At 41.4% G+C, this 20,316-nt stretch overlaps 2 protein-coding genes across 2 annotated transcripts in view; both read left to right on the top strand.

Moving 5' to 3' along the window:
• angpt4 (angiopoietin 4) overlaps nt 1-9,603 on the top strand; it is a gene marked incomplete at both ends in the record, with an annotated part of 33,436 nt that extends 23,833 nt beyond the window's left edge. Inside the window, 9 exons of the mRNA XM_083907922.1 lie at nt 4,540-4,695; nt 4,788-4,909; nt 5,646-5,730; nt 7,465-7,612; nt 7,835-7,947; nt 8,039-8,140; nt 8,245-8,411; nt 8,546-8,679; nt 9,443-9,603. Of these exons, the coding sequence (XP_083764048.1) occupies nt 4,540-4,695; nt 4,788-4,909; nt 5,646-5,730; nt 7,465-7,612; nt 7,835-7,947; nt 8,039-8,140; nt 8,245-8,411; nt 8,546-8,679; nt 9,443-9,603 (1,188 nt within the window). The remainder of the gene's footprint in view (nt 1-4,539; nt 4,696-4,787; nt 4,910-5,645; nt 5,731-7,464; nt 7,613-7,834; nt 7,948-8,038; nt 8,141-8,244; nt 8,412-8,545; nt 8,680-9,442) is intronic.
• Nucleotides 9,604-14,673: 5,070 nt separating this feature from the next.
• cox6c (cytochrome c oxidase subunit 6C) lies at nt 14,674-17,692 on the top strand. Its single transcript, XM_083908177.1, has 4 exons — nt 14,674-14,748; nt 16,357-16,472; nt 16,573-16,705; nt 17,560-17,692. Exons 2-3 carry the CDS (start codon nt 16,368-16,370, stop codon nt 16,696-16,698), a joined length of 231 nt encoding a protein of 76 aa, XP_083764303.1. The 5' UTR covers nt 14,674-14,748; nt 16,357-16,367; the 3' UTR covers nt 16,699-16,705; nt 17,560-17,692.
• Nucleotides 17,693-20,316: the final 2,624 nt, after the last annotated feature.

Below are 20,316 nucleotides of genomic sequence, written 5' to 3'. Positions count from 1 at the left end.
GACCTTGGAAAAAAATGCCTTAAATAACCCTTAATAACGAAAGCGTTGCTCTTTAGGTTTTTCACATTTGTGTTTCTGAAACGTTGCTGGTTTTATTCGGAGCGGCTCTGTTTGTGTTCGGTCCTCATGTTGGACGTCCTCTGGGACCGGGAATCCAAATACCAGCGCTAACACGGGTCGTCTCCGCTGCGTTTCCCACCCCTACCTCTCTCACAAGATTAGCTTTCCCAGAAACACAGAGCATTAAAAATAAAAAATAAAAAATGACTTTCACACCAAAAAGAAGAGAAAGTTTAAAAGACGCATCTGTTTCTGTTTTAATTCTCTTTGCAGCGAGATGAAAACAAAGTGTGGACGTGAACTTACAAACACATGTCGGTTTAGCAACAAGAGCCAGAGTCAGACACTCAAACATGTCCCAACCTATCGTCGATAGAGATGTCATTAACGTGGACACACACTCGTGGACACACTCATGGACACACTCGTGGACGCACACGGGTGCGTCCACACTCTGGGTTTGTGCAGACGTCCAACGCCAACATGTCACACATTTCTGAAGAAGACTGAAGTGAACGTCGTTCCCCGGAGATTCAAACACCACCAACACAATCTGCTGCTGCTCCAAAAACAAGCAACTGGGACTGTGTCCATTTCAGTAAAGAGTTCAGTAAAGTTGAGTAAAGTCAAGTAGAGTCCAGTAATGTCAAGTGAAGTCCAGTGAAGTCGAGAAGAGTCCAGTAGAGTCCAGTAGAGTTCAGTAAAGTCCAGTAAAGTCCAGTAAAGTCCAGTAGAGCCCAGTAGAGTCCAGTAAAGTCCAGTAGAGTCCAGTAGAGTCCAGTAGAGTCGAGTAAAGTCCAGTAGAGTCCAGTAGAGTCGACTATGGTCCAGTAGAATTAATTAGAGTCCTGTAAAGTCCAGTAGAGTCCAGTAGAGTTGAGTAAAGTCGAGTAGAATCCAGTAGAGTCCAGTAGAGTCCAGTAGAGTCCAGTAAAGTCCAGTAGAGTCCAGTAAAGTTGAGTAAAGTCAAGTAGAATCCAGTAAAGTCCAGTAGAGTCCAGTAATGTCAAGTGAAGTCCAGTGAAGTCGAGAAGAGTCCAGTAGAGTTCAGTAAAGTCCAGTAGAGTCAAGTCCAGTAAAGTCCAGTAGAGTCGAGCAAAGTCCAGTAGAGTCCAGTAGAGTCCAATAGAGTCGAGTAAAGTCCAGTAGAGTCCAGTAGAGTCGAGCAAAGTCCAGTAGAGTCCAGTAGAGTCCAATAGAGTCGAGTAAAGTCCAGTAGAGTCCAGTAAAGTTGAGTAAAGTCGAGTAGAATCCAGTAAAGTCCAGTAGAGTCCAGTAGAGTCCAGTAGAGTCCAGTAAAGTCCAGTAGAGTCCAGTAAAGTTGAGTAAAGTCGAGTAGAATCCAGTAAAGTCCAGTAGAGTCCAGTAGAGTCCAGTAGAGTCCAGTAAAGTCCAGTAGAGTCCAGTAGAATCCAGTAAAGTCCAGTAGAGTCCAGTAATGTCAGGTGAAGACCAGTGAAGTCGAGAAGAGTCCAGTAGAGTTCAGTAAAGTCCAGTAAAGTCCAGTAGAGTTCAGTAAAGTCCAGTAGAGTCAAGTCCAGTAAAGTCCAGTAAAGTCCAGTAGAGTCCAGTAGAGTCGACTCAGGTCCAGTAGAGTGCAGTAGAGTCGACTCAGGTCCAGTAGAGTCCAGTAGAGTCGAGTAAAGTCCAGTAGAGTCGAGTAAAGTCCAGTAGAGCTTTAACTGTATAATGGAACAGGGCCATAACTGTATCAAAGGCGATGATTCCCAGGAGAAAAGAGCCTGATCCTCATTGATTGGATTAATTGGACACAGTAAACTTTTGCTCTTAGTTCTGGTCTCAGGTCTTGATAAATAGTAACTTTGTATCCAGCATAAACAATCACTCTCTGGCGCCCCCCTCACTGATGCACTTGTTACCTCAGATCTGGATCACACACACACACACACACACACACACACACACACACACACACACACACACACACACACACACACACACACACACACACACACACACACACACACACACACACACACACACACACACACACACACACCCTCCAGATCACAGTGAAGCTAACATGTGGTTTGAGTTAGCGAGTCACATGGGGGCAGTCTGTGTGTGTGTCTGTGTGTGCGTGTGTGTGTGTGTGTTCTTGTATTTGTCGCCTCTTTAGGACCTTTTCTCTGTCATAAACACTGACCTTGTCAGGACCAGGAGTCCTCGTGGGGACCAGAACCTGGAAGAACCTCATCTTCTGGGGAACTGGTTTAGGTTTAGGTCTTGAGCATGACCTGATTAGGGTTCAGGTTTTGTTTAGCCTGAACAAATGACTGGATCCTGAGAAGAATAGCTGCACAAACCTGTGTGTGTGTGTGTGTGTGTGTGTGTGTGTGTGTGTGTGTGTTTAGTTTGAATCCTACAACAGGAAGTAAAGGTTAATTAAAAAGTCATTGCACTGAGTCTCCAGAATCTCTACCAAAACAATCAAAACATACAACAACGACAAAAAAAAAAGAACCTGCTGAAACCTGCTCCAAGCCCCGCCCCCCTCAAGCACAGACAAGCCAATGACAGTCGGCGTCTGCCTCGCTAGTGTAGCACCCTGATGCTAACACCCCGATGCTAACATCTGTGGCAACAACGGATAGAGACAGAGTCTGTGCTCCGGTCATGGAGGAAGAACTGAACGAATCGTTCTAATGAACTGATTCTAATGATTCTAATGATTCAGTTCCACGCCAGTTTCATGCAGCCGTGCAGTGATGACTCCGCCCACTCTTCTTTAATTAAAGAACACTCTGCGTCTTCAGCTCTGTTTAAAACAGCAGCTCGTCGCAGCTCTGACGATCAGATTAGCTTCAACGCGACGTCACTGCATCTGTTTCGCCGTCCGACTTAGTCCAGATTGAGCCCAGATTAGCGTACGCGGGTTAGCCGCCTCTGTGGAGAACTCAAGTATCAGGTTAAAAAAAAAAGGTCGGCGTGATCGAGCAGAGAAACGACGAAGTGAAGTGAAGCAGAGCAAAAATAACAAAGACTTTGATTTGGCAATTTATTCCAAAAACAAAAGTGTTCCTCACTTGACTGAGACGTGACGTCCAGCATCAAACAGCCTCACGGTGACCTCAGTCCCACAGGAACCGCATGTTTGTTACTGCACTGATATATTTGTATATTTATGTATTTATATATTTATATCAGTGACACTGAGCCCGATGGACAGATTATTTATTTGTCAGGGGTCAAAGGTCACGGCGTGGCAGCGCAATTTGGCATCGGCCGAGTTTCCCAGAGAAGACGACGTCAGAGCTCGTGATTAAACGTTTGATTCAAACGTTTGTGTTCGACTGTGGGCAAAGATTTATGTGTTTATGTTTTTAAAAACAAGAAAAAGGTTTTAAAAAGTATTTGTCCAATTTAATAGAGTTAACGAAGTGTCGTAGATTCTGTACTTTCAGAGTTTACTGTTACTTCGCAGTAGTTATGTCATATGTTTACTGTGATTTAGTGGTCATTTCATGTATAAATACAGTGTTTTATTGCAACTTTATTCACAATTCTGAAATTTTACAGGGATTTCTTTTATAAGTACAGTGTTCTATTGTACATTTAATCATAATTTTGCAGTTTAACAGGGATTTCCTGTATAAATACCATGTTTTATTTGAAACTTTATTCATAATTCTGCTATTTAACAGTTTTTTTTTTTTTTTTTTATAAATACAGTATTTCATTGTAATTTTATTTATAATTCTGCAATTTAGCAGGGATTTCCATATACCATGTTTTATTGTCACTTTATTTATAATTCTGCTATTTAACAGGGTTTTCTCTTATAAATACAGTATTTAATTGTAATTTTATTCATAATTCTGCAATTTAACAGGGTTTTCTTTCATAAAACAGTGTTATATTGTTATTTTATTCATAATTCTACTATTTAACATTGTATTCCTGTATAATACAGTGTTTTATTGTAGCTTTATTCATAATTCTGCAATTTAATAGGGATTTCCTGTATAAATACCGTGTTTTATTGTCAACTTTATTTATAATAAAGGGTAAATACAGTGTTTTACTGTAACTTTATGAATAAATCTGCTAATTAACAGAGTTTTCCTGTGTAAATACAGTGTTTTATTATATAATTCTTCTATTTAGTGGGGTTTTCTTTTATATATACAGTGTTATGCTGTAACTTTATTAATAAATCTGCTAATTAACAGAGTTTTCCTGTACAAATACAGTGTTTTAGTGTATAATTCCTCTATTTAATAGAGTTTTCCTGTGTAAATACAGTGTTTTATTGTGTAATTCTTCTATTTAACAGAGTTTTCCTGTGTAAATACAGTGTTTTATTGTATAATTCTTCTATTTAATAGAGTTTTCCTGTGTAAATACAGTGTTTTATTGTATAATTCTTCTATTTAGTAGAGTTTTCCTGTACAGATACAATGTTTTTTTGTACCTTCGGTCTCTTTGTGACTCACGTGTTCTGTGTTTTCTCTGCAGCTGGAGAACTTTGTTCAGATCAGCGTCAAACGTGACGTCACTCACGTTCCGTCGCACGTCGTCCACAACCAGACGGCGACGATGTTGGAGATCGGAACGAACCTGCTGACGCACACGGCCGAGCAGACGCGCAAACTCAACGCGGTGGAAGCTAAGGTAACGTTAAAGAAGCTAAAAAAAATGTGACGTATATTTTAGGGACTTGTTTGTTGTTTGTTGTTGTTGACGTCGCGACGTGGTTCCTCCAGGTGCTGAACCACACGTCTCGGATTGAGATCCAGCTTCTGGAGAATTCTCTGTCCACGAACAAACTGGAGAAGGAGCTGCTGCTGCAGACGTCCGAGATCAGCCGACTTCAGCACAAGAACAGGTAAGAGTGCTGTAGTACATGTGTCAGGCCTGCGTGTGGCGCTGTAGCGCAGAGAAGAAGATTTGGAAGGAGTACAAGAAGACGATGACGTAAGAGAGAGGCGGGGCCGTGACATCATTGTTTTCCTAAAGCTGCGTATTCTTTTAGGGTTTAATAGAAAAACTAGATAGATTTTGTCGCGCTGGTGCAAAATTCGCCAAAAACGCCTCGGTTTTCGCGTTCAATCCAAAATGGCGGCCTTCCTGTAGGATTCACAGGAAACTTGTCATCGACTTTTACTCATGGCACAACCTAATGAACGCGTGTACCAAGTTTCGTTCATGTACGTTATACCCGACGGGAGCACTTTTTTGCGCCAGTCTTTAGCCCCGCCCACTTCCATTTTTTTTACGCACATTCCCCAAAATTACTTTCGTTCGGCGAGTTTTGGGATATGTTCAGGCCTTCAAAAAACGCAAATTAGCTGTTACGCGCGTGCGTATTCTTTACGCTGCCTTACGTTTACGTTGGAAACTCGGAACTGGGATGGACGTAAAACGCCGAGTTGACCTTTGTTTCCAAAAGTACTCGCCCTCGGGGCCCCACACATATTTTACCGCCGCTCTGCGCGTTTGGAAATCTGCGCTCGCCGCATCGCATTAGCCGCGGTAAGATAACGGGGGAAATAAATGTCTGAGGTCACTTTAAGGTCACTTCGAGGTCACGTGATGGTCACGTGACGCCGTTTGTCTTTCAGTCGTCTGGAGAGTAAAGTTCAGCTGCTGGAGTCTCAGCAGAGAGGAGAGCTGGAGGACATGAAGGAGCAGAAGAACAGGCTGCAGGTAAAAACACATCATCGTCAGCTGTGTGCGCCCCCTGCTGGCCACGACAAAATGATGAGGAATTTTGATCCATTCGATCCAAAAAAAAGGCTGAACTGATTAAATCTGTGTCTGCGATACTTCAAAAACGTGTTTGCCGTTGAATTTGACCATGAAAACAACGTTTGTAAACCAAATTTAGCACAAGAAAGAAGTTGATATTTAGGTAAATGTCTCCCACAATTGATTTTCATGGGTCCTTGAAATCCTTGAAAGTTTTTGAATTTGAAAAAAAAAACAAAAAACATTTTCAAGGCCCTTGAAAGTGGCCTTAAATAGACCTGGGTCATTGAAAGTGCTTGAATTTAGTGAAGTAAAGAAGTGAAGTTGATATTTAGATAAGTGTCTCCCACAGGTCCTTGAAATCCTTGAAAGTTAAAATTTGAAGGCCCTTGAACGTTTTGAAAGTGGCCTTAAATCGACCTGGGTCCTTGAAAGTGCTTGAATTTAGCGCAAGAAAGAAGTTGATATTTAGGTAAACGTCTCCCAAAATTGATTTTCATGGGTCCTTGAAATCCTTGAAAGTTTTTGAATTTGAAAAAAAACCCCAACATTTTCAAGGCCCTTGAAAGTGGCCTAAAATCGACCTGGGTCCTTGAAAGTGCTTGAATTTAGTGCAGTAAAGACGTGAAGTTGATATTTAGATAAATGTCTCCCACAGGTCCTTGAAATCCTTGAAAGTTAAAATTTGAAAAAAAAACATTCAAGGTCCTTGAAAGTTTTTGAAAGTGGCCTTAAATCGACCTGGGTCCTTGAAAGTGCTTGAATTTTGAGAAAGAAAGAAGTGAAGTTGATATTTAGGTAGATGTTTGTTACGGCGCCGCCTACTGTTTCACGCCCTGCATTCGGTCCTTGAATTGGAGGGATTTGGTCCTGGAAAGTCCTTGAAAAGTCCTTGAATTTGATGTCAACCCAGGTGAGGTAAAGACTGAAGGAGGTGACGGTGAGAGTGTTAGCAGCCATGTTTTCGGTTTTTATGGTTGTGTGTGAGATTATATAAAGATTATATACAGATTATATAGAGATTATATATAGATTATATATAGATTATATAGAGATTATATACAGATTATATAGAGATTATATATAGATTATATATAGATTATATATAGATTATATACAGATTATATAGAGATTATATAAAGATTATATAAAGATTATATAGAGATTATATATAGATTATATATAGATTATATACAGATTATATAGAGATTATATAAAGATTATATAGAGATTATATATAGATTATATATAGATTATATATAGATTATATACAGATTATATAGAGATTATATAATGATTATATAAAGATTATATAGAGATTATATATAGATTATATACAGATTATATAGAGATTATATAAAGATTATATAAAGATTATATATAGATTATATATAGATTATATAGAGATTATATACAGATTATATACAGATTATATACAGATTATATAAAGATTATATATAGATTATATATAGATTATATAGAGATTATATAGAGATTATATAAAGATTATATAAAGATTATATATAGATTATATAGAGATTATATACAGATTATATACAGATTATATACAGATTATATACAGATTATATAAAGATTATATATAGATTATATACAGATTATATACAGATTATATACAGATTATATACAGATTATATACAGATTATGTAAATGTGAGGGTGTTTTGTGTGTCAGTCTGTTGTCAGGACTCAGATGTCGGCCATCGAGTCTCTGGAGAAGCAGCTGCTCGTCGCCAGCAACAACAACACAGTTCTGCAGAGACAACAGACGCAACTGATGGAGTCTGTGCACACACTCATCACCATGGTGACCAGCTCCACAGGTACACACACACACACACACACACACACACACACACACAAACACACACACACACACACACACACACGCACACACATATGGAAAACCATACCAAACTAGACTAGAGTCGAGCCGTGCTACAACTGTATAGTGAGTAAACCCTAAAACCGATTTTAACCCTAAAACCAGGTCTTAAAAAGTCCTCTGTGTGTGTGTGTGTGTGTGTGTGTGTGTGTGTGTGTAGCGCCCCCTCCTGGGAACAACAGGTGGAGAGACTGCGCTGACGCCTACAAGGCCGGTCAGTCCGTCAGTGGTCTGTATCACATCTACATCGGCAACAGAAGTGAAGCTGTGCAGGTGAGAACATCAGAGTTGTTGTTGTTGTTGTTGTTGTTGTCGTTGTTGAATTCTAAAGTTAAGACCCTTCCTCTCTCCTCGTGTCCTGAAGGTTTACTGCGACATGGAGACGAGTCGCGGCGGTTGGACGGTTTTCCAGCGACGCTTCAACGGCACCGTGGACTTTCAGAGGAGCTGGAGGGAATACAAGATGGTGGGTTTGTCTCCTGAGAGGGCGGAGCCTAGAGGTCAAAGGTCAGACTAAGATCTGTGGATCACACTCACCCTGTTCTTCCTCCTCTTCCTCCTCCTCCTCAGGGCTTTGGTGATGTGTTGGGTGAGCACTGGTTGGGTAATGAAGCTCTGCACCTGCTGACGGCTCAGGGTCAATACTCCATGAGGGTGGAGCTTAGAGACTGGGAGGGAGACTCCGCCCACTCCCACTACGACCGCTTCACTCTGGCCAATGAGAAGCAGCAGTACAGGTGAGGTCACTTTAACAACTTTACTTCTTTGTTTATTGCTGCTTTTCTGGCTATAAACGGACATTTTTGTGTCACTTTATAAAACCGCTCACTCTCCCACACCAAAGTGTCAAATTGTCTCCGTCCTCCTTCAGGTTGTTTCTGCGAGGCTACAGCGGCACGGTGGCGAGGCAGAGCAGCCTCGCCGTGCACGGCATCGGCTTCAGCACCAGAGACCAGGACAACGACAACTGCGACCACTGCAAATGTGCCATGATGCTCACCGGAGGTAAACGCTTTAGCCCCGCCCCCACCCGGCAAGCTACATCTGTCTCTCTCACCTTCGCTGAGGCTCCGCCTCCTTCGCCTTGTGTCGGCGCCAAGAAAAACAGACCTTTAACTTTTCTCGGCCGCCGTCGATTTACGTTAATGGTTCCAGAAAAACCCTGAGATCTCTGAGGAAAAGACTCCAGCGGTATCTGAGCTCTGTAGATTACAGAAACTCACGGTCATTAGCATGAATTACCACGTTAGCTCTCGCCGTTTAATCCCAAATTAAACATATTGTTGACCAGATTAAGGTAAAATTACAGCTTCATTATTCATCGTTGTCAGCGTTATTGGAAACACTAAACCCGGGTGAACGCGCTGATTTCTTCTTTGTGCTATATCGCTACGACACGCATTAGCCATTATTGTTTGTAGTGAACCTTACTTGTTTATCATTTTGTAGCATTGTGGTGTTGAAAGACGCAGATTAGCTGAGATTAATAGTTAGCTCAATTTCAGCAAGGACTTAATCCAGCTAACCGCGAGGTTGAGGTGTTTCCCCAGTCAAAAACAAACAAACATGGTAGCTAACCCGCTAGCTAACTTTGTAGAATCCTCCGTTAGCTAACACTGCAGCGTCTGATCGACTCTTCGCGACACTTTCCCTCCCCGGAACTTATTGTCTTAGTCTTTTCTGCGTTTTCTTTTATTTGCTTTTGTCACCCGGTAGTTAGCAGTTAGCTTTGCCCAGCTAGCTAACGATATCTCTCGCTCTTCATCAGGTTGGTGGTTCGACGCCTGCGGTTTCTCCAACCTCAACGGTATCTACTACAACGTCGGCCACAACATCCGCAAACTCAACGGCATCAAGTGGCACCACTTCAGGGGCCCCAGCTACTCGCTGCGCTCCACCTCCATGATGGTACGGCCCTACGACTTCTAGCAGCACCCCTCCGTCCGCCTTCGTGATAAAAAAAAAACACCCTTCGCCCTCACGATGGTACAACCCTGCGGCTCCCGGCACTCCTCCAAAGCAAAGACCTCGCCGATCACGTGACCCACTTCGGCCCTGACGTCCACTGTGTTGATGGTACAGTCCTACGGGGCCTTGCTGCAGGGGTGGTCAAACAGGGGGCCCAAGCTGAGGGGGGGGGGGGGGCCATGAAAACAGTTAATTCTGGATGTGTTTTCTTGAAACGGTCCAGGGGGCTGGGTCTGAGGACGCAAATGTCCACGAAAGACAAACTTAGAACCAGAATTCTAAGTCAAATTTGGGGATTTTGGATGTTCTCATGTCATTGTGAGCTCATCTGACCGAACCAATCTTCTGATTTTCATCATAAATGAACAGAAAACCATTGTGGAAATGCTAACAAAGGCTGTTCTGTGTAAACTGTTCATACATAAACAGCCAATTTATCCGCCTATGCTTTCAATTGTGGGGCGGAATCGAGGCCCCCAGGACCTTCTCGCCTCGGGTGCCCAAACGCTTTTGAAACGTCTCTGAACTTACAGCTACATCGCTAAGATCTACTGTGGTAGAAAGCAGGCTTTACCAGACCCTGAGAGGCCTTGCCATAATGGTACAATCCACATGATCCACCCAGATCTGCAGGCAACCATCGTGTGCTCAAAGGCAACCAGGTTGTCCAAGAGGCGTCACAGGGCCAGTCTTTCCTGGAAATGTTGGGTTTTCCAACAGAACGATCTGTGTTAAAAAAAAAGGGAAACTCGTCCGACTGTGACACCGAGTGCAAGTCAACAAAAGTGTTTGTAAACGGCACAAATCCAGGGTTCTAAGGTCGTTCGTGGGAGATTCCGAGACTTTTCGACCATCTGATACAGATCCACTGGCAGAAGTCCACGCCGCTGATCATTTTTCTTCTGAGGGTCACGGGGGGAACTGGAGCCAATCCCAACTGACATCGGGGAATGAGAGGAAATGGTACATTCCACGATAGGTCATCACCAGTGTTTCGGACCAGGCTCCTCCCCATCATCAAACTGGATATTTGGACATTCTCCTGCTGTTGCGAACGCAACGACACAACCAGTCCTCCAGAAACAGCCCGATGGTTGGATAAAGTGATGAAAACAAGTTTGGACGAGAAAAGACAACGAGCTCTTCTTTGAAAGCTGCAGTGCATGACTTGTGTTGTTGTTATTATTCTGCCTCTGTTTCTGAACAGAAACAATGTGATATTATTTGTTTACCACGTAATTTGTCATTGTTGTCTGATGTCGTTGTCCGGTGTCGTTGTTCGATGTCGTTGTCCGGTGTCGTTGTTCGATGTCGTTGTCCGGTGTCGTAGTCCGGTATGATTGTCTGGTGTCTTTGTCTGGTGTCGTTATTCGATGCCGTTATCCGGTGTCGTTATCCGGTGTCTTTGTCCGATGTCGTTGTCCAATATCGTTGTCCGGTGTCGTTGTTCGATGTCGTTGTCCGGTGTCGTTGTCCGATGACGTTGTCCGGTGTCGTTGTTCGATGTCGTTGTCCGGTGTCGTAGTCCGGTATGATTGTCTGGTGTCTTTGTCTGGTGTCTTTGTCCAGTGTCGTTATTCGATGCCGTTATCCGGTGTCGTTATCCGGTGTCTTTGTCCGATGTCGTTGTCCAATATCGTTGTCCGGTGTCGTTGTTCGATGTCGTTGTCCGATGTCTTTGTCTGATGTCGTTGTCCGGTGTCTTTGTCATATGTCGTTGTCTGGTGTCTTTGGCCGATGTCGTTGTCCGGTGTCGTTGTCCAATATCGTTGTCCGGTGTCGTTGTTCGATGTCGTTGTCCGGTGTCGTTGTCCGATGACGTTGTCCGATGTCTTTGTCTGATGTCGTTGTCCGGTGTCTTTGTCATATGTCGTTGTCTGGTGTCTTTGGCCGATGTCGTTGTCCGGTGTCGTTGTCCGATGTCGTTGTCCGGTGTCGTTGTTCGATGTCGTTGTCCGGTGTCGTAGTCCGGTATGATTGTCTGGTGTCTTTGTCTGGTGTCTTTGTCCAGTGTCGTTATTCGATGCCGTTATCCGGTGTCGTTATCCGGTGTCTTTGTCCGATGTCGTTGTCCAATATCGTTGTCCGGTGTCGTTGTTCGATGTCGTTGTCCGGTGTCGTTGTCCGATGACGTTGTCCGATGTCTTTGTCCGGTGTCGTTGTCCGATGTCTTTGTCTGATGTCGTTGTCCGATGTCGTTGTCTGGTGTCTTTGGCCGATGTCGTTGTCCGGTGTCGTTGTTCGATTCCGTTGTCCGGTGTCTTTGTCCGGTATCGTTGTCAGGTATCAGTGTCCGGTGTCTTTGTTTGATGTCGGTGTCCAATATCGTTGTCCGATGTCGTTTCGTGATGTCGTTGTTCGGTGTCCTTGCGCAATGTCGTTGTCCGATGTCGGCTCACTGGTACAACATTATGCTACGTGTCATGCTAACATGGCCATCGAGCACAGGCTAGTCTGACTTTACCGTTCCAAACTGTACCGTGATGGAAACACGGCATGTTTGAGAATAGACTGCGGGCGACTTTTATATCGGTTTTAATTTACACCCTGATCACAAGGTAGTGACGCCTTTCCGTCACCCAATGGGTGGAGCCATTTAGCTCCAGCCTGACTGTACCATGTTTACTCTGGTAGCCCAAGAAAAGGCTGCCAAAGCATGGAACAGTTGAGGCTGGATATTTTGGTACCAAACCGAAGCTTTAGCGTGGAAACAGCAGTACGACTCACTTTTGAAACACTTCTTTCGCTTTACGAGTATAATTACGGACATTTAAATCTGACTTTTTAAAATACATTTTACATTACATTTAAAATGGACGTTGCGTACTGTTTTTCTGAAGGCAGGAAGTGTGTGTGTGTGTGTGTGTGTCTGACAGTGAGCAGACACAACGACATCGCAACAACACAATCAAGGTTTTATCGTTTCCAGACTGTGGAGCACAGAAATACGGCTTTAATCATGTTTTCTTGTTTGTTTCCTTGTTTGCGTTTGTGAGTCTTGGCTGATTCACACACACACACACACACACGCAAGTTTTTATTTAATTTGGTTGCATTTAATTGACATTTTTATCATCTGAAAACGGCCCTTTTATTTGTTGCCAGGGGTTTGTGAAGCAGTTGGTCCCAGAGTGTGAAAAGTGGGATGGTTTTGTTTGTTTATATTGTATATGTGTGTGTGTGTGTGTGCTCTTGTACTTGCGGCATACTGAGGACCAGTGAGGGTTTTTAACCCTCAAAGTGAGGTCATTTTTACGGAGTGAGGACATTTTGGCCGGTCCTCACTTTGTTTTCATTGAAATCACTTCCTGAAGTTTCTATAACATGCTATACTCAATTTTTCCCCCAAAATGTTTGGGACGACATAGTATAGGATGAAGTTTTTGTCAAATGTTGGACCAAAAATTTTTTTAATTTTTTTTTCAACTTTTGGATGACATAGTATATAGTATGGTGTTTTTGTCAAATTTTGGACCAAAAAGTTTTTGGTCAAATTTTTTTTTAAATTTTGGTCGACATAGTATAGTATGACGTTTTTTTTAAATTTTGGACCAAACATTTTTGGTCAAATTTTTTTTTTAATTTTGGTCGACATAGTATAGTATGACGTTTTTGTCAAATTTTGGACCAACATTTTTTTTTGGTCCTTTTTGCTCTGGGGCTCCACCTGCAGACATTTTATGGTACTGCAACCAGTAGTTCTTTATAGATGTCATTCATGAAGTAGATATTTGTCATTGTGTTAATTTATAAAGTGGAAGTGCTGGTCCTCACTTTGTCAGCAACCCAGTCCTCAGTATGCAGCAAGTGCAATAATGTATGTGTGTGTGTGTGTGTGTACTTGTGTTTATAGCTTTGTGGGGACATTTTGTCTGGACCCCACAAATTTAAACTGCTTTTTCAGGGTTAAGACCTAGTTTTAGGGTTAAGTTGTGATGGTTAAGTTTAAGATAAAGGGTTTAGGGAAAGCATTATGTCTATGTATGTGTTGATGAATTCTGCAGCTTCTCTGCAGGTTTTCTTTTGTTTTTTTGTCTGAACTTCACTATTTGATGAAAATGCACTTAATCGACGAGAACAGAGTGAGATTCAGAACACGTTCACCTTCTGTGTCGCTGTGTGTTGTTTTCAGTTGAATGTTTAAGTCGTAACTGAATATGTGTCCAACAGCGTTTCCTCTCCACAATAAAACAGTCTGCGGTTTGTTTGTTTTTTTGTCAGATAAACAAAGCTGTGTTGTATTTTCTATAATAAAACATGTCAATAAAGTTAACTGTATTACTTCTCTTATTTTGAATGTATGTGCACAATTTTAAATATTTGTTTAATCTTGTTTATTTAAAGAAAATAAAAAAAGGTTATTAGATTTTATATGCTCATATTTATCTTAGTCTGTGGCCAAATTCCAAAAACAAACTGAATTTTGATAATAATTTATATTTGACACTTCAGTGGTGTTTTACCGCCATCGTGTGGTCAGATTGTGCAATTACAACATATTTGTTTTGCAGGTGCCTCCGTGCAGTCCAGAGGGTCATATTTAAATAAATAATTCGGCAAATAAATAATAAATAGATAGATAATAAGACATTGCATGCATATTTTAGGAAACTAAAATTGTAATAGTTATATTCCTGAATCTGGGAAATATAAGCTCTTATATTACTCTTTTATTGTTTGTTTTCTTTCTTTTCCTCCATGCTTAATTCATATTTATATGCTTGTTTATATTATTATTATTATTATTTTTATTTTTAATGAGAACACATTAAATCGTAACATTAAGTGAAATATTAGGGCTGTAAATCAATAGAATCATATGGGAAAGGTGATGTCACACATTTCAAGTATATTTGTGTTGAATAAAGGGTGAAAATGGCGATTATAAGTTGTCTTTGTGTCATTAAACGTCAACTTTTTGTCATAAATTGCCTTAGTTGTGTTGCCGTTGACGCCATTGTGTGCGTGTGTGTCGACGAGTCGTCGCCGTTTGACCCGCTCTGCCCTCGCTTCGCCTTTTTCACTCTGACCCTGCGCGGCTCCCGTAGCATCAGTTCTTCCGGCTCAGACGTTAGCGCTTTACGTGAAGGTCGTGAGTCAAAACTCGTGAGTATTTCTCCTCCTAAACCCAGTTAAACGCACTCAAACTCACACTGTTTCATTCATATTATCATCTGCTAAGTGTGTGAACTCGATAGAAACGCGTATGTTTCACCGCTGTCGCTTTATTTTGCCTCTTTTATTTGCTTTTGTCACCGGGTAGTTACCGTTAGCTTCTTCCCAGCTAGCTAACGTTATCTCATGCGGACATCCATGATTACGCGTGTATTATTCTTCAATTTTCACCTTAAATGTGGATGTTTTTCTAAATATTTCCCACTGCGTGTCATATTTAATGCAATTTATGGTAAAATATAAATAAATGAGGTTTGTAACGGACGTGTCCGGTGCGTGACTTGATGCTAATGTGACCCTTAGCTCATGATTCTAGGTTATGTTTTTAATCTTGTTCATAAGCGTTTATTGACCACAGTTTATTTACATCTAGCTGTAGTTAATTACATGAGTTACACGAGGCGTTTAACACGTAATTAAGTTAAATTATTCTCTATGAATTTAGAGGTCGACCGATATTTTTTGTTATGACCGTTGTCAACGGCCGATAAGTGATGTTTATTTTCTTTTAGTTCATGTATTTAGCTGATATTCCTTTTTTTTCCCCTTGTCATACAAACGTTTGATTAACTTCACTCACTGGTTATTGAACCACCATGCTGCACTGCAGTTATATGTAAATATTGTTATAAAAGATAATGTATTAACTTTTAAATATATTGAATACTTAAAATGGGCCATCGAAAAAGTAGAAAAATACACATTTGACTTGTATAGAAACAACAATTGTGTACTGTTGTGGTAATTGGTTTGTGTGTTCTTAAATGTGAATACTTTACTGTGTTTGTGGACAAAATGCGATATTTGAGAACATAATGACCAAGACGATGGATAAATAATATGCAAATGTGAGATAATATATGTTGATTTAAAGCTGCACACAGGTTGTTTCTTAGTGAAAAGTTCATTTCTGAGAGGTTTGTGGTTCACAAAGAGTGAGAATGACAACACACTACTATATCTACTGTTTATGAGCCATATGACATGATTTTAAAATACAAATAATGCCTTGATTTGTTGATTTATTTGGCTTTTTAATGTTAAATGAAGGACATTTACGTGTGAAAGAAACAATAACATCAACGTCAAATATGGGTAAATTCTCATATAAGACAAATATTTAGGCTTATAATGAACGAAGTGTTATTAGGTCACTTATTGAATCAATATGTACATCATATTTAATTTATATTTTTTTTGTGTTTCATAAATATGATGAATGCAACAGCCTTTAAAACCAGACGCTTCTTTATCGTGATATCTTGTCTCGTGTCACGATGTAGATTTAATATCCATATCTTGCCCAAACCTAGGAGTTCCCAGATTAAATCTCAATTGCAGCCAAATCCATAATCTGGATCAAGTCGATCTGGATGAGCCATCGCGGTAACGATCAGATTGACCGGTCAACAACCAGATAGGACGTTGCTAACAGAAGAGCTAACCTGCAGATAAAACCATAGTGTTTGTGCACATTAATGATTTGACTCCACAGATCGAATGTCACGTTTGACCGTCGTCTCTCTCCCCCTCTCACAGGTGAATCCACCATGTCTCTGCCAAAGCCTTTGATGAGGGGAATGCTGGTCAAGCGCCTGAGGTTTCAGCTGCCCATGGCCTTCGTCGCGGCTCTCGCGACCGCAATAGCGTACAAAGTGAGCGTCACGCGCGCCAGGTTTACACCTCGCTTTAAACCGTTTCCCCGACAGTCGTTGACCGTGTTGTTGTTGTTGTTGTTGTGTTCTGTTGCCTCAGTTTGTGGTGATCGACCCCAGGACGAAGGCCTACGCCGCGTACTACAAGCAGTACGACCCCGTCAAAGAGTTCAACGCCATGAGGGAAGCCGGCGTCTTTGAGAGCGTTCGGCCTACTGGCGAGTGAAGCCACCGTGAGTCTTTAAATTAATGGGTAAAATGACAATGTTCTGTTTTTAGAAAGTGACATTTGGATTGGATATCAGAGTCTAGGCACCCTTTACCAGTGAGCTCCGTTAGCTGCATTAGCTCCTTTTAGCACCTACAGTCGATCTGGATCGGTCTATTTATGTGCACTGCGTACGTGTGCCTTTGTTTTTAAAGTTCAGCGTCACTTTACAGACTCATTTTAACAACTGGGAGTCGCGTAAACACGACGTCGCTAACGTTCGCCGGCACTAATTTCTTTGCTACGTGGAGCGAACGAACAAATAAAATGTTCACATTTAAGACGCTTGAACGATCAGAAACCTTGTTTTAATCATGAAAAAAAAGCTTAGGCAGTTATTTACCAACAGGAAACGGGAAGTTTGTAAACCACCCACTCACTCTTCCGCACCAAACTCCATAGAGGACGATCACTGATTTTAGCGTGTGTGAAAGCACAGGAACTGCTGGTCTACTGCTGCCTCGTGTGGTCACTTTGTGTCACTGAAAAGAAGGATTTCAAACGCAAAAAAGCCACTAAACGACACATTTGAACCGACTGACGTATGAAGCAGTGGATCAGCAGCTCCTGTGTCCCTGTGATGTAAAGCTGCTGATTTCCTCTGTGGATTTTGGTGTGGGAGAGTGAGCCGTTTACAAAGAGACACAAAAAATCTAAGTAACGTAGTAGATCTGGTTTTGCTCGTGTCCCCATTGAAGGCGAGCGTCTGTCTCGCTGCACGTTATTACCTCATCCAACCATCATAACACCTGAAATATCCCATTTGACTACAAGTAATAATTGTGGCTTTGTGTTTGTTTTTCTGTGCGTGTGTTGCAGCTTTCTTCTTCCCCTTTGTTCGTTCCTGGTCCTGAGGAGGAAGTTCCCTCTCGCTCTCATGGGTGTGATTTACCGATCGGACGTGAACTTCGCGTTGTTTTGTTCCTCTAAATAAAATATTCTATTAATGGTTCACTACTTCTTTCTTGTCTTTTGTTTTCACTATTAACAAAAAAATATAAAACATACGTTAATACTCGTGTTAAATAGTCGAGTGAGTGCAGGATTCTTCCTCTGCAGTTTGGGGAAGGTTTAATAATTCATGTTCATTCGACTTATTACAATATTGCAGGTGTTTATTATTGTTTGTTTGTTTATTGGACATTACTGGATACAGACCAATAAGTGTAAACAAAAATACTGGGTATTTACCTGGTTTCTATATGGTGAATTTTAGTGTATTATTGTGTTATAAGCTGGTAATAAGCAGGTAGCTACAGCCCCCAATTACTAGCTATTTACCCAGTAAATATATGGTAACAGAAATGTGTTACTTGGTATTAACCTGTTATTAGAAGGTAAGAACAATGGCCAAATACTGGGTAATTACCCAGTAAATTATAAAGCGTTATTATATTAATGCTTAAATTACACTATATAGACGAAATATTACTTGACGCTAAACTGTAGAACTGCAATCTGGTCATTGAAATGATTACAAATGGGATTTATTTCTGTTTTTTTCCTTTTTTTTGCCCTCAGTCCAATGTTGGGTTCCTAAATTGGCCCTCGGGTATCAAAACTTTGAGAACCCCTGCTTTACTACAATACAAAAACAAAACATAAACAATGGAAACTATGTACAAAGACTCTGATTCGCTGTCTTCCTACGACAGCGGGAGTGACGTGAAACGGTAAATCCATTATTAACAAGCACGCGGTGTCTTGCTAACACCTCGCTCAGCTCCAGAGACTCCAGAGGACTTCCTTCTTCTCCCTTTGGCATCTGGACTCGTCCCAGAAGGTTCAGCTTTCACTTTGGAGGTGTCCTCCACCTGTGAGGATACCAGACGCTCCTCTGCCTCTCAACCTGAACGCGTTCCTCCGGTTCTCTGAGCTTCTGCTGAACGTTCTCCTCCCCCGAGGGCACCGTCTTCTGCGGAGGAGAGTGCTCGCGTGGACGTGGACGCTCCTCTGTGGGCGCAACGGCTCGGTCCTCGCTTGGACGTGGACGTGGACCTTTGCCCTGTGGGGGAACGGCCGTCTGGTCCTCAGGAGACTCTGGTGTCCGAGGTGAAGACCTCTTCTGCATCCTCCTCTTCTGGAGCTTCATTTTGGTCCAGTTTGAATGCTCCGGTTTCCTCTCCGCCGTGGTCTTCAGGGTTCCCCCCTGCGTCCAGACGTTTGCGAAGCAGCTCTTCTTCTCCATGTCGACGTTTCAAAGTTCTGATCTGAAGTCTGCGGGAGAAACTGCTTCCTCTCAGTTTTATATTCCTTGTGCGGTCCAAAGCCATCAAAGACATCCAAGGCATCAAAATCACAGAATGGAATGTGATTTCTTTCTTCTTCGTCTCTTTGAAAATGGTCAATTATTACTATTATTATTATTATTATTGTTGTTGTTGTGGTAATAGTAGAGCAGGGCTTCTCAAAGTTTTGATACCTGAGGGCCAATATAGGAAGCCAACATTGGACTGAGGGCCACCAAAGGGAAAAAACTGAAAGAAATCCCATTTGTAATAACTATGGCGTCCAAAATTTGACAAAACCTACATACTACATTATCCAAAATGTGACAATTTTTTTGAAAAACTAATTTTGGTCCAAAATTTGACAAAAACGTCAAACGACACGTTAAATTTTTTTTTTTAAAAATTTGGAAAAAGTTTTTGGTCCAAAATTTGACAAAAACGTTGTACAATACTATGTCGTCCCAAATTTGGAAAAAAAAAAAAAAAAAAAATTGGTCCAAAATTTGACAAAAATTACATATGCCGTCCCAAATTTGGTCAAAAATTTTACAAAAACGTTAAACAATACGATGTCGTCCCAAACTTGACCATTTAAAAAAAAAAAAAATTGGTCCAAAATTTGACAAAAACGTCATACTATACTATGTCTTTCAAAATTTTACAATTGAGGGGGGAAAAAGTTTTTGGTCCAAAATTTGACAAAAACGTACAACGTCGTCCCAAATTTGACAATTTTTTTCCCAAAAAATTTGGTCCAAAATTTGACAAAAACGTCATACTATACTATGTCGTTCAACGTTTTACAGTTTTTGGGGAAAAAATTTAAATGCCAAAATTTGACAAAAAAAAGTCATACTATACCGTGTCACTATGTCATCCAAAATTTGATGACATAGTAAATACAGTTGTACAGCTAACAATGTATTTATATTTAGTTTTATAATTTATAATAATGTTATTATAATTTGATATGAAGTGACCTCTTTAGAAAAATATAACATAAAATAATCAATAATATATTATGTACAGCATATGATGAGTAATATTATTATTATTATTCCGTGTAGTGGTATAACAGTGTGTGTCCGTCAGCGCCCCCCGCCGGTGGCGGCCCCGCACTGCCAGTCTTTGTCCGCACCGCCCTCCTTCCTCCTCACTTCCGGGGTAGTTTTTTCCACTCTTGTGTTGTGGCGGCGTTTCGTCAAACGGCTCCAAACTTGTCCGGGATGAAGCAGCAGGCGGCGGAGACACGGCACCGGGCTGGAGACGGTTCACCGCGAGAGCCGCGACTTACCGAACCATGAACGGATCCGGTATATGTGTGTGTTTCTCTCTCTCAGTGTGT

Source organism: Microchirus variegatus, assembly GCF_963457635.1.
Source record: "Microchirus variegatus genome assembly, chromosome: 21".
Taxonomy (NCBI): domain Eukaryota; kingdom Metazoa; phylum Chordata; class Actinopteri; order Pleuronectiformes; family Soleidae; genus Microchirus; species Microchirus variegatus.
This window is presented reverse-complemented; position numbering and strand designations above follow the sequence as displayed.

Excerpts from the sequence above, each read along its gene's own strand:
- cox6c (XM_083908177.1), top strand. The coding sequence starts at position 16,368 with ATGTCTCTGCCAAAGCCTTTGATGAGGGGAATGCTGGTCAAGCGCCTG. Across the intron at positions 16,473-16,572 it reads CGACCGCAATAGCGTACAAA|TTTGTGGTGATCGACCCCAG; the intron begins GTGAGCGTCACG and ends CTGTTGCCTCAG.